General features: G+C 58.8%; 2 protein-coding genes across 2 annotated transcripts in view; both read right to left on the bottom strand.

Moving 5' to 3' along the window:
- Positions 1-13: 13 nt before the first annotated feature.
- Positions 14-2,729, bottom strand: SLC25A6 (solute carrier family 25 member 6). Its single transcript, XM_007460491.1, has 4 exons — positions 2,483-2,729; positions 1,409-1,895; positions 599-739; positions 14-182 (listed from the first exon to the last, which is right to left on the bottom strand). The coding sequence occupies exons 1-4, from the start codon at positions 2,591-2,593 to the stop codon at positions 25-27; spliced, it is 897 nt and encodes a 298-aa protein (XP_007460553.1). The 5' UTR covers positions 2,594-2,729; the 3' UTR covers positions 14-24.
- A 5,266-nt stretch (positions 2,730-7,995) lies between these two features.
- ASMTL (acetylserotonin O-methyltransferase like) overlaps positions 7,996-12,980 on the bottom strand; it is a 28,930-nt gene continuing 23,945 nt past the window's right edge. The window contains exons 12-13 of the mRNA XM_007460502.1: positions 11,885-12,007; positions 7,996-8,198 (exon numbers count right to left, since the gene is read on the bottom strand). Coding sequence (XP_007460564.1) covers positions 7,996-8,198; positions 11,885-12,007 — 326 coding nt within the window. The remainder of the gene's footprint in view (positions 8,199-11,884; positions 12,008-12,980) is intronic.

Below are 12,980 nucleotides of genomic sequence, written 5' to 3'. Positions count from 1 at the left end.
GGCGGGGTGGGCGGGGCGGGGCGCCTACAGGACCTTCTTCAGCTCGTCGTACAGGACCAGTACGAAGGCGCCGCCCATGCCACGGAGCACGTTGGACCAGGCGCCCTTGAAAAGGGCTCTGCCGCCCTCGTCCGTGAAGATCTTCCGCCAGCAGTCCAAGGTGCCCCTGTACATGATGTCGGCTGCGGGGAGAGGGCGGAGGTCACGGAGAGGATCACACAGGCGCGAAGCAGGCCCCGGAGAAACACGGTGCCGACACGGGGCCCCAGCTGCCACCATCTGGGCGGCCAGGCGTTTCGACCGCAGGAAAAGGAAGCTCTGGGCACCCACCGTTTGGGTTGGGGTCGAACGCAAACTCGAGCCCCAGCCTCCCTAGGGCCCAGCACACCCGAGGGTCACGGGCAGAGAGGGAGCAGGCACCCGGCCCAGGCCTCCCCCACGAAGCCCAGCGACTTCCCTCTGGGACCAAATGCTGCCCACCCCCGACACGAAGCGCCTCACGTGCTGGCTGTGCACCTCTGAAGGGCCGAACGCCAGGCCACTCGGCGATGCCCCACCCCCAGAGCACGGGCGGCCGGCAGCAGGGCGGAGACGGTACCTCCTTTGCGCCCCGACTGCATCATCATCCTCCGCCGAACGGTGTCGAAGGGGTAGGAGACCACGCCCGCCACGGCCGTCACCGTCTGCGCGATCATCCAGCTAACCATGATGTGCGTGTTCTTAGGGTCGGGGAGCATGCCTGCGGGGTCACCGTGAGCGTGAGGCCCCAGGGCCGCGCACACGGCCACCCCCAGCTCCACGCGGGGATCCCAGCACCAGGTGACACTAGACTGGTCAGACTGGGGTCAGCACACCAGCCAGAGATGGGGAAGCCACCTGCAGGCTGGGAGGATGGCCCCAGAGACCAACCTGGTACCCGGCAGCAGGGACCTCTCTAGAGGGAAACAGACGGGCCTTGGGAAGCGGAAGGTTTCACATCCGTTCCACTGCAAAGGTGCCAGCGGGCCAGGGCCCCGACCTCCAAGGTGACTTACTTTACACGGCGTGAACTGTGTCCTCCCCCAAAATATGCTAAAGCCCCAAACCCCAGGATCTCAGAGTGTAACTGTACTAGGAAATAAAATCTTTTACAGAGATAATTAAAGTAAAAAAAATTAGGTCATCAGGGTGGGTCCTGATCACATAGAAATGGTATCCTTATAAGAAGAGATTGGGACACAGACACACAGAGGAACAGCCCTGTGAGGACACAGGGAGGAGACGGCCGTCTACACGCCCAGGAGAGAGGCCTCGGGGGAACCAGCCCTGCCCACACCTGGATCTCGGGACTGGGAGTCCGCAGACCTCTGCTGCTGGAGCAGCCCGCCCAGCAGCTTTGCGGTCAGCCCCGAGGGCAGGGCGCACTCACCTTTCGCGGTGTCATAGACGCCAAAGTAGGCGGCCCGGTAGATGATGATGCCCTGCACAGAGACGCCGAAGCCCTGGTACAGCCCCCGGATGCCGTCAGACTTGGTGACCTTCACCAGACAGTCTCCCAGGCCTCTGAACTCGCGCTCCGCGCCAGATTTGCCGACGTCAGCCGCCAGCCGGGTTCTGGCGAAATCCAGGGGGTAGACGAAGCAGAGGGAGGTGGCTCCGGCCGCCCCGCCCGAGGCCAAGTTGCCCGCAAAGTACTTCCAGAACTGCGCATGCTTGTCCACGCCCCCCAGGAAGAGCTGCTTGTACTTGTCCTTGAAGGCGAAGTTGAGGGCCTGCGTGGGAAAGTAGCGGATGACGTTGGCCAGGTTGCCCCTCCAGAAGGACAGCACACCCTGCTCCTTGGGGATGCGCACGATGCAGTCCACGATGCCCTTGTACTGTTTGTCGGCCGCGATCTGCTTGCTGGCGTGCTGTACCTGGGGGCAGAGAGACAGGCGTTTTACACGAGGGCCTAAGTCAGACGCCCCCAAGAACCCCCAACGAAAGGTGCTGTCTTCGTAAGATAACAGCTGCCCAAACGTCCTACCAGAAGAAAACCATCTTTTGGTCACTACAGCTCACTTAACGATGTTTGCATTAGCGCTACATTTCTAATGTTCCCGCAACAAAGACAGCTTACTCTGGCTCAGAACCGCAAAAGGGGAATTAAAAGGGGAAAAGAACGTAAGTCCAACGAAGGGCACGAGGACTGCCCTCGTGACCCGCCCAGGGTCACGGCCCTCGCGCCGCGGGGCCCGTCCACGCGGCTTCTCCATGCGCATGCGTCCCCCGAACTGTGCCGCGAGGCCCAGTGCGCACGCGCGTGGGCGCACGCGGCCCCATTTCTGCGCATGCGACAGCGCCCGCGTGACGCGCACCCGGGCAATCCCCGGAAGCCGGCGGCGCGCGGACAAAGCGGCGCAGCCTCCCGCTTCCGGTGCACGCGGCCTGCCCGGCCCGCTGTCCCCGCGCCCCGGACCCTCGCACCTCGCCCGGCGTCCGCGTGTGCGCAGCCGGCTCCCACCTGTAGCAGCAGCTTGACCCGCTCGATCGGGGCCACGGCCGTCTTGGAGATGGCGGCGGCGATGCCTCCGGCCAGGAAGTCCTTGGCGAATGACATGGCCTGTTCCGTCATGGTGGCGAGGCGGGCAACGCAGCAGGAAGAAAGCGGAGGGGAGGCGCGGAGAGCCGGAGTGTGGGCACCGCTGGTCTGCGCTGCCGCCACCGGGACCGAAAAGACGGGGTGGCCAGCGCGCAGCCGCTAAGGCGCCCCCGCCCCGCCCCGCTACTCCGCGCGCCGCGCCCCGCTCCCCCGCGCGCCGCGCCCATTGGCTGCGCCACCGCACAAGCCCCGCCCCTTCCCGCTGGTCTCGCCCCCACGGGCTGCCGGGAGCAGCTCTGCGCCCCGCCCCTCGCCCTCGAGCGCCGCGCCCATTGGCTGCACCGCCGCCGGCGTCCCTCCCCTTCCCGCGCGCCGCGCCCGGGGCATGTAGGGAGCCGGGCCTCGCCCATGCGCCCGACGGGCTGGGGGGCGCGGCGGCCGCCTTGACCTTATGAAGGTCACGCCGGGCCAGGGGGATGTAATAGACGGCGGTTGCGTAAGGGGAAGGCCAGGGGTCACTGAGTCCCACGCCTGATGTTCATCCTGCCCCGGCCCCGGCATCGGACCCTCGGACCCTTGGGGTCGTCCCCGTGATTCCCGAGTCCCGACCGAGACCCCCAGTCTAAGTTCGCTGACCTTTGAGGACCGGCTGCGACCCCGGACTCGTCTTAATGACCCCTGTAGACTCCCGAGTCCCGGCCGCGACCCCAGGGATCGCCCCGCGGGAGGAGCGACAGTTCGCGGGGTCAGGGCCGGAGTAGGAGGCCACTCCGAGTACCCCAGGCCTGGTTTCTCGAGGGCTTGCCTGTCCCCTGCCCGGTAGACCACGGGTCCGCCCGTAGGAGCGACCCCGGAGGACCCCGCCCTGCCGTGGGGTCCCCCGACCCTGACCCCGAGACTCCGGGTGCACTGGGCGCGCCGGGCACTGGGGGGTCCCGGGGGTCCCTCTCCACCCACCCGGCCGCTTTCCCTGGGCCCTGCCCTCCCGGGGCCCAGTGGGCCTCAGACTCGGGTCCCCCTGCCATGCCGCGCGCTGCGACGTGGCGGCTCCCAGAGCGACAGGGGCACGTGTGCTGCCCGCACACGCTCACTCACACACGCACCCACGTGCCCATGCCTAGACACGTGCCCACACATGCCCACGCACACCTGCATACACACGCAGACAGGCACATATGTCACCCGCAGGAACACATCTACCCCCCTCCCCCCCAAGAAGTCTCCTGAGACCTAGGTGTTTTGAAATGCTGTGAACTTTTTATTGAATTATAACTAAATGGCACAAGTCGTAAGTGTATTGTTCTGTGAATTTTCACAAAGTGAGTGCAATGGTGTCTCAGCATCCAGGTCAAGAAAGTATCCTTTTCTTGGTGCAAGGATGCGTCCTTTCATTTCTTATTTCCCTCCCTGCCTGTTTCTTTCTCTCTCCCTCTTTTTTCTCTTTGCTCCACCCCCCACATTTTCATGAGGGGCTTTCCTGCATCCCCTCCAGCCGTTGACGCTGGGTGCATGGATGCCAGGGGCGGGCCCACCAGAACCCAGGGCACCCGGAGCCTGCCATTCGTTTCCCCGGTCCCCGGTGTCCTTGCAGGGCCTTGCTCTGCCCTCTCCTGACCTCCTTGGAGAAGCAGGTAAGAGGCGGAACCTGAGGCTGATGCCGCCGCAGAGGGTGGGGCAGCTCAGGGCACGCACTGGGCGAGGATTGCTGTGTATGTGTGTGTGTGTGTGTGTCTGTGTCGGGGGGGGGGCGCTTGATGTTCTGGCGCTTTCTGAGGCTTCACGGGACTGGGGGACAAAACAGAGCTGGGGGGCCCTGCCCGGCTCCCGCTGGCAGCAACCGCAGGGCTCTGGGGTAGAGGACAGGGCGGCCGTGGGTTCTGGGCAGGGACAGGGTGCTGGCTCCGTCTGGGCACTCCCAGGTGAAGAAAGCATCTCTCCTGTCTGCATTTGTACGCAGGAGCTACCTGTCTGGGCGTGGAGGGACCCTGTGATGGACAGGGGCCGACAGGGGCCAACCAGCCGAAGCTGGTCCTGCAGGCTCCGGCTGTGAGGCCCTGGAAGTATGCGCTTCTGTTGGAGAGCCTCTCCCGTCCCGGTGGGAGCGGTTAACCTCTGAGCGACCCGCACCCCTCCCCCAGGCAAGGGACACCCCTCCCTGTGCCTCACCTGCATTCCCAGCGCCCACCCCTCGTCCCCCGCGCAGGTCAGCACCTCGCTGTTGGGAGGAATGAATGGTGTGACCTCTTCCCCCTCATTGCTAACGGGGGTTCAGAACGCGTTTCTCTTTAAAAAGCATCTCATGCGGGCCTTAGACGCAGACCCATCTGTCTGCCCAGTGCATATGTGCATCTGTCGGGGTGGCGCTGAGCGGGGGTGACCCAGCCCTCGTGCTTCAGGGGAGCTGACCCGGGAGGGCGGCAGGACCATGCACAAGAATACTGTGTACCTGGTGAAGGAGGTAGACTGCGCACCGGGGATTGGAAAGGGAGAAAGGAGGCTGAGAGGTGGGGTTGCGGCAGGGAGAGGGAGGGGTTATGTTCTAGGATCCCCAGGGGCAGCAGTGGGGAGGGCGGGGTATGGCTCCCCCTTCCTCACGCTGCCCCAAAGTCTTATTACAACCTGGACAGTATTAGAAGCTGGGTATCTGAAAAACGGATGGCCTAACGAAAAGCAATGGAGGAGGTGCTTAAAGATGATCGGGTTTCCACTGAGGGCCCAGAGTGAGTCACAGAAGGGATGAGGGTGGCATTCGAGGCGGGGGTGGCATTAAGTGAACTGGTCTGGTGAGGAGCCAGGGGCTGCTCAGGAAGGCGCCTGCCTGGTGGAGGGACCCTGCAGGGGGGACCTGGGGGGACCACACGCTGCTGCCTCGGGTGTCATCCTTATCGTCCCCTCCGTCCACCCCAGACGAGAGGACAGAGATGTCACCCAGCGATGCATCCAGACAGGCCCCATCTGCGTGGGCACTCAGACACCTGAGTGAGTGAATGGATGGATGGATGGATGGATGAATGTGACCTGGAGGGGGGGCGATCAGGTCCAGGGCAATTCCAACCTAGAAATCCCTGTTGATTTAAAGACACAGGCACGTGCGGCAGCCACACCCGTACAGTTTTACAGCAGCTTCCCTAAAAATCCTGCTTTTGCATGTATTTCTAAGAAATGAAGAGACAGGTTGTGTGGAAGTCACACCTCCTTTTCTCACCTTTTAGTTTCTTATCTTTTTTCTTACTGCAAACTGTTCCAGCACAAGAAGGAGGGAGCGGTACAAGGAAGCCATGGGCCCTTCATTGCTTCCACAAGCGTCATGTGCCCGTTACTCTTCCAACTGGGCGTGGCCCTCGGGCACATCCTTGGTTTAGGGGCACAGTCGTGGGTCAGAGCCCTGCCTGTAGCAGCCCCCCTGCCCGCAGCCCGCAGGGCTCCCAGTAGCCAGGACTAAGGGGGCGTCGGGTACCACCCCCCTCCCCCCGGCCGAGGCAGGCGCTCTGTGGACACCTCTGGTTACAAATACAGTTTCTTCTAGCAAACCCAGTGTGAAGACTGCTGGCTCCCTGACGGGCCAGAGCGCGGGCGTTCCACATGCCCTGTACCCGTCGCTTGTTATTGGGGACCCAGCCCTGCTGCAACACGGTGCCCTTGGCTGAGGCAGGGTCACCTGCAGGGATTCACCTCTCCCCCCGGGTAGGAAGGGGGCGGAAGGGAGTGGCCCCCAGTGAACAGGGTCAGCGTCACCCCAGGTCCACCGCGCAGGGGTGGGCCGTGCCAGCAGCCGAGCACCGCCCTGCCCAGGTGAAGGGACGGGGCAGGCAGAGGAGACCCGGGTGGGCGGTCTCTGTGACCCTAGCTGCAGTTTCACTGAGGCTGCAGGTCCACACCAGGGCCAGATGGACGGACGGGCCGTGACCCCTCTCCTTTGGCTCTCTCACTCAGGAGAGCTGCCAGCACTCCATTGGGATGGCACAGCTCCCTTTTTAGCCAGTGTTTCATTTCCTCCTTCCTGTCTTTGCCTCACATGGAGACACAGTTTGTGGTTTTTTAAAAATTGGAGTCCGTCCAAAATTATATACTTGTGTGTGTGTGTGTGTATTATATATTATAAATACATACTTTCCCATTTATATACAACATACATAGTTTATATGCTCTAAATATATAAAATACATTTTTTTTAAGGATTTTTAAAAATTATTTATTTTTGGCTGTGTTGGGTCTTCGTTGCTGCGCGTGGGCTTTCTCTAGTTGCGGCGAGCAGGGGCTACTCTTCATTGCGGTGCACAGGCTTCTCACTGCGGTGGCTTCTCTTGCTGTGGAGCACAGGCTCTAGGTGCATGGGCTTCAGTAGTTGTGGCACACGGGCTCAGTAGTTGTGGCTCACGGGCTTATTAGTTGCTCCGCGGCGTGTGGGATCTTCCCGGACCAGGGCTCGAACCCGTGTCCCCTGTGTTGGCAGGCGGATTCTTAACCACTGCGCCACCAGGGAAGCCCCTAAAATATATCCTTACACCTAGAATATTATACATACGTCTCTATTCTTGGAAGTTATGTATCAGTCTGTGGTGGTTTTAGCTGGAAAGCACAGGTGAATGTCAACACTCACAGGGGGCCTGTTTGAAAGGACCCCATCGGACATTCGGGGCATGTTTTTCTAATAACGGTGCACATGTAACAGACAACGTATACATTGCTGCGCAGTCACCACTGTGCTCGCCTAGTCATTAAGAGCAGAGACGGGCTTCCCTGGTGGCGCAGTGGTTGAGAGTCCGCCTGCCGATGCAGGGGACACGGGTTCGTGCCCCGGTCCGGGAAGATCCCACGTGCCGCGGAGCGGCTGGGCCCGTGAGCCATGGCCGCTGAGCCTGTGCGTCCGGAGCCTGTGCTCCGCAACGGGAGAGGCCACAGCAGTGAGAGGCCCGCGTACCGAAAAAAAAAAAAAAAAAAAAAAAAAAGAGAAGAGACACTTAGCCTCACACAGGAACCTGGAGGACGTTTGCAGTAAACAAGCATCTTGATCCCATAAACCTCCCCCCCCCCGCCCCCGCGTGAGCTCCTGTACGCGGTTTCACCATGGATGGGGGTAGAGGTAGGTTCCGCCGCCCTGAGGGTAAGAGAAGGTGCACGCAGCCAGGAGGGCAGAGGACAAACGCACTGAAAACAGGAGTGAAACACTGGGAAATAGGGTCTAGATGCGCTAAGATCTAGTCACCAGCTAAGAGGGAGCGAGGGAGATGCTGACATCACCTGGGGACCTGGCCTGGCCCGCGCATCCCTCGCCAGCCCCTGGGTCCCCCCGCCCGCGCATCCCACCACCCGGGCTCATCACAGACGCGCGGAGACAGCTGTGCTTTCCGCCTCCTTTAATCTGTCCGGCGACATCTGCTCTCCAGAAACCCTTCACTCCCGGGCGCTGGGCCCCGCCGGGTTTCCGGTGACCCTCAGGGCGCAGCTCGGGTGCCCAGGACCACGTGCAGCAGGTCCCCCGCGCGCGCCACCCGCACGTCCCGAAAGCCGTGTCGCTGCAGGAGGCGCCGGTTCTCGTCGGGGCTCCGGGGCTGCCCGGCGCTCAGGGTCCGCAGCCGGGGGCCCCGCGCCGCCCCCTCCTCCGCCGCCGCCGCTTCCGCCACCAGGAGGCCACCGCCTGGGGAGCCAGAGACAGAGAGAGACGGGGTGGGGAAGAGTCTCAGGACCCAGGCTGCGGGTGCCCCGGGCTCCCCACTGAAGGGATTCGCTGCAGGAAGACACGGACGGCAGGGATGCTGAATGTAGGGACACAGCTGCAGCCTCCCTGATGCCATAAGGAACCGCACCGGCACTTCCCTGGCAGCAGTATCCCGGGCGGACCTGCGTGGCACAGGGAGGGCACCGGCCACGAGGGTGCCAGGAGCACGATTTTTTTTTTTCTGACTTTTAATTGGTTCAGCGAGATTATCTTTTTTTTTTTTTTTGAATTATACTTGCGATGTTGTGTTAGTTTTAGGTGTACAGACAAGTGATTCTGTTGTACATGTATGTATATAAATATATATATATATATTTTTATATTCTCTTCAATTATAGGGTATTCCAACAGACTGGGGCAGCGTTCCCCGTGCTGTGCAGTAGGTCCTTGTCGGTCCTCTATTTCCCATAGAGTGGTGTTTATACGTGGAGCTGCTGCACTGTTGGTAGAAACAACCTACATGAGAGCCTTGAAAAGTAGAAAGTATGCGTGTGTGTGTGTGTGTACACACAGCTGTATCTGTCCAACTCTCTGTATATGTATTTTCAGAAGTGCTCGTGAAGAAACGGGAAGCAAGCCGGGAGAAGATAAGCCTTTGGGACAGAAAGCGGAGGGGCAGTAGGTAGCTTGCGCTTGCTTCTGCCTTTGGCTTGGGTTACTGGGGGAGACCCCGAGGAAAGGCACAAAGCAGGCGGTGGCACACGAGCCCCAGCTCTGCACGCCGGTGACAGTAACTGGGAGAATTTTGGTGCAGAATCTCATTTGGGTTCTAGGCATTTAAGTACACGTGAAGTTAACAGAATTGGGATCGTCGCTGCACACTATTAGGTGTAGAGTCAGCCGCAAGGATATATGGTCCAGCACAGCAGATAGAGCCCATACTTTATAATAACTGTAAATGGAGTGTAACCCTTAAACATGGTGACTTACTATACTGCACACCTGTAACCTATAACATTGTACAGCAACTATACCTCAATAAAAAGAATTGGGATCGGGCTTCCCTGGTGGCACAGTGGTTGAGAGTCCGCCTGCCGATGCGGGGGACACGGGTTCGTGCCCCGGTCCGGGAGGATCGCACATGCCGCGGAGCGGCTGGGCCCGTGAGCCATGGCCTCTGAGCCTGCGCATCCGGAGCCTGTGCTCCGCAAGGGAGGGGCCACAGCAGTGAGAGGCCCGCGTACCGCAAAAAAAAAAAAAAAAAAAAAAAAAGAATTGGGGTCATATGGTGTGCTCATTCTGTTTTCTGTCAGTTTTTATGTTTTTCAGACTCATGGATACACGGGTTTATTAACTCAGCGGCTCCAAAAGCCCTATATTAAAGGAGGTCTTTTTTTTTTTTTTGGCCTTGCCGTGCAGCCGGCAGGATCTTAGTTCCCTGACCAGCGGTTGAACCCGCGCCCTCGGCACTGAAAGTGCACACTCCTAACCACTGGACCGCCAGGGAATTCCCAGGAGGTCACGCTCAATTCTTATCTGTGACCCCCACTGTCCCCAGGGTGCAGGCAACCTTTGCAATCCCAGCTGCGGGGGTGGAGGGAAGCCCTGGTTCCCGGTGCCTGCCAGTTTCTGAGCTCTTAAGTATTTCCTCCACTGCCAATTTCACGCTGACAGCTTGGTATGCGCTGGCTGGCAGGAGTGCTGAACATTTAACAAGCAGTTCTAGCCAGCAGGTCTAAGCTGCAACACACCCATGCCCACCCCCCCACCCCTGCCCCCCAAAACCCTTCGCAGTATAAAGGCAACTTGGAACTGACTGTCCCCAGGTTCAGTGCCTGTCTCTGAGGCAGGTGAGAATCCAGCTCTCACATCTCCCGGCCCTGCCTCGCCCCCGGGGGCACCCCTGTTTTGTGATTCCTTCCTTCTCAACTGTGTTCCATCCATTATGTGGGGACTCTGTTCTCCGACTCGGGGGCACAGCAGGGAGCAAACAGGAACCCGCCCTCCTGGGGCCACATTCTTGGGGAGGGTACCCCGAATGTCCGTGTGATGCTCCTGTGACCACATGAAAACCTGCATCTCACAGGCTGCGTGGGTGTCCTGGGGTGGCCGGAACAAACTACTTAAAACCACAGACCTCCATCCTCCCCCAGTTCTGGAGACCAGACGTCTGAGGTCAAGGTGTGGACAGGGCTGCACTCCCTCCAGAGGCTCCAGGGCAGGGTCCTTCCTGCCTCTCCCAGCTTCTGGGGGCTCCAGGAGACCCTTGGCTTGTGGCCGTGTCCCTCCCGTCTCTGCCTCTGTCTTGCTGGGGCTTCTCCTCTGTGTCTGTGTCTCTGCTCTTCTGTCTCTTGGAAGGACCCTGTCATTGGATTTAGGGCCACCCTCATCCAGGAGGACCTCATCTCAGACCCTTCACTTCATCACATCAGCAAAGACCCTGCTTCCAAATAATATTCTAGGTGGACGTGAATTTGGGGCGGGACCCTCTTTATTGTGCTACAGGGACCAACAAGAATGCCTTAACTACACTGTTGTTTGGGGGACTAAAACTGGCTCAGTTAAAAAATTTACTTAACCTTCCACGCCTTTATTAATATTTTCCTAGGCATTTCCCTGGCGGTCCAGTGGTTAGGACTCCACGCTTCCAATGCAGGGGGTGCAGGTTTGATCCCTGGATGGGGAGCTAGGATCCCGCGTGCCACGTGATGCAGCCAAAAAATATATATAAAATTAAATAAAATAAAAGAGGGGATATATGTATACATACAACTGATTCACTTTGCTGTACAGGAGAAACTAACACAACATTGTAAAGCAACTACACTCTAAAAAAAGAATAAATAAATCTAACTAAAAAAAAAAAAAACGCCCTTTGGGTACCCCAGATGGACGTGCTCGGCGCAGCTTGCAGGGCTCAGACCCCAGGGGAGGGGCTGCAGTCGTACTGAACCACACGGGTCCTGGGAACAGGTCACGGCTATAGGAGACGGGGCCCCAGGACGGCTGCCACGTGGTTACTTCCTGCAGACACCGCCTGCATGGACTCGACCCTCGCTCTGGTTTTTGTCCCAAATAAGAGATCGGGAATGGGGGTCGTTTTCCTGAGAGGTGGAGAACAGGAGGGGCATTTGGGTGTTGAAGATGACCCCAGATTGTTGAATATTTTGTTTCATAACCGCACAGAAGAGGCAGTGGAGGTGCCCTGGGAGACGCCGGGGTCACAGGACGTGGAAAGAGAGCTCGTCTTGCGCCGCTGGACGTGGGGACCCAGGGAGGGGCCCAGGCGGCTTGGTGCCCTCGACTCCACGAGCCCGATGACCCACGTTGACCCCGAGTGCTGTGGGGAGAGGCTGGGTATCACAGAGCAGCCTGGAAAATCATCATCATCGGAGGAGGGAGACCCTGAGCCCAGCGGGGCCCGGGGAGGGACACAGCCGGGCGGCGGGGCATCCACGAGCCCGAGACCCCAGATGCTGGCGCCATAAAGTTCCGAAACGCATCACTGACACCCAAGAATCAGGTACGTCCTCAGGGAGCCGGTAAACTGAGCACCAGAAGGTGAGCTGGAGGACGGAGAGCTTCCTTTATAAAATGTACACTTTTTTAAAAATTGTAAACTGTCTTTATGTGTTAAAAAAGGCAAGTACGTGATGTGGTCTCACCTGGTTTGCAGCTGCTTGAGATCCGGCTCAGTAGCTTGTGGAGTTTGTCATCTGGCCAGTCCTGCAGAATTCTGGAAAGGACGTACAGATCTGCTTCCGGGAGGCTGTCTTTGAAAAAGTCACCTGGTTTAAAAACAGATGGGATTGAACCGTTGGGGCCACAGGAACTGGTCCTGCACCCGACGGAAAGGAGTTGCACCACGTTCTACAAGGGATGAAACCAAAAGAGACGCTGCCTGCAGTGGGGAGATCTGTGTTCTCCAAAGAAGAGACGTTTAAGGGCTGACCTGGGGACGGGCCCTCTGGAAATAGGGTCTTTGCAGATGAAATGAAGGGAAGGATCTAAGATGAGGTCCTCCTGGATGAGGGTGGCCCTACATCCAATGACAGGGTCCTTCTAAAACACAGAAGAGGAGAGACACAGACACAGAGTAGAAGCCCCTTGAAGACGGAGGCAGAGACAGGAGCGAGGTGGCCACAAGCCCAGGGACGCCTGGAGCCCCCAGAAGCTGGAAGGGGCAGGAAGGAGCCTCCCATGGAGCCTCTGGAGGGAGCGCGGCCCTGGGACACCTTGACCTCAGAGGTCTGGTCTCCAGAACTGAAGGAGGATGGATTCGGGTCATTTTAAGCCCCCAGTTTGGGGTCATTTGTCCCTGCATCTACCAAATGTGTATCTGTAACTGTGGACACAGACACCTTTGCTATTTGTTACTCCTAACCCTGCCTCGTTCCACAAAGGCTTAGATGTAGCTCACATTTACACACACAAAACAAAACAAGAAAGAAAGAAAACATTTCGAATTGACACGAAGGGAGAATAAACACAGGGGTGCAGACAAGTCTACACGGGGTGGCCCCAGACAGCTGCACAGAGATGGGCAATGTGCACTTCTTTTTCTTTTGCTTTCGTGGTTCTCTTTCCTATACATGGTGAGTCAGTAGCACGGCTTCCATCGTGCTGCTCCTAGATTTGAAGCTTTAGGGTGTGTCTCTGTCAGCTCAGGCAGAAGCAACAAAGTCCCACCGACAGGGGCTTCAACAACACACGTTGATTTCTCATGGTCTGGAGGCTGGACGTCCGAGATCAAGGTGTTGG

This window comes from Lipotes vexillifer, unplaced genomic scaffold (assembly GCF_000442215.2).
Source record: "Lipotes vexillifer unplaced genomic scaffold, Lipotes_vexillifer_v1.1 scaffold512, whole genome shotgun sequence".
NCBI lineage: Eukaryota > Metazoa > Chordata > Mammalia > Artiodactyla > Lipotidae > Lipotes > Lipotes vexillifer.
Note: the sequence above shows the minus strand (reverse complement) of the source record. Positions and strands in the feature narration are given on the sequence as shown.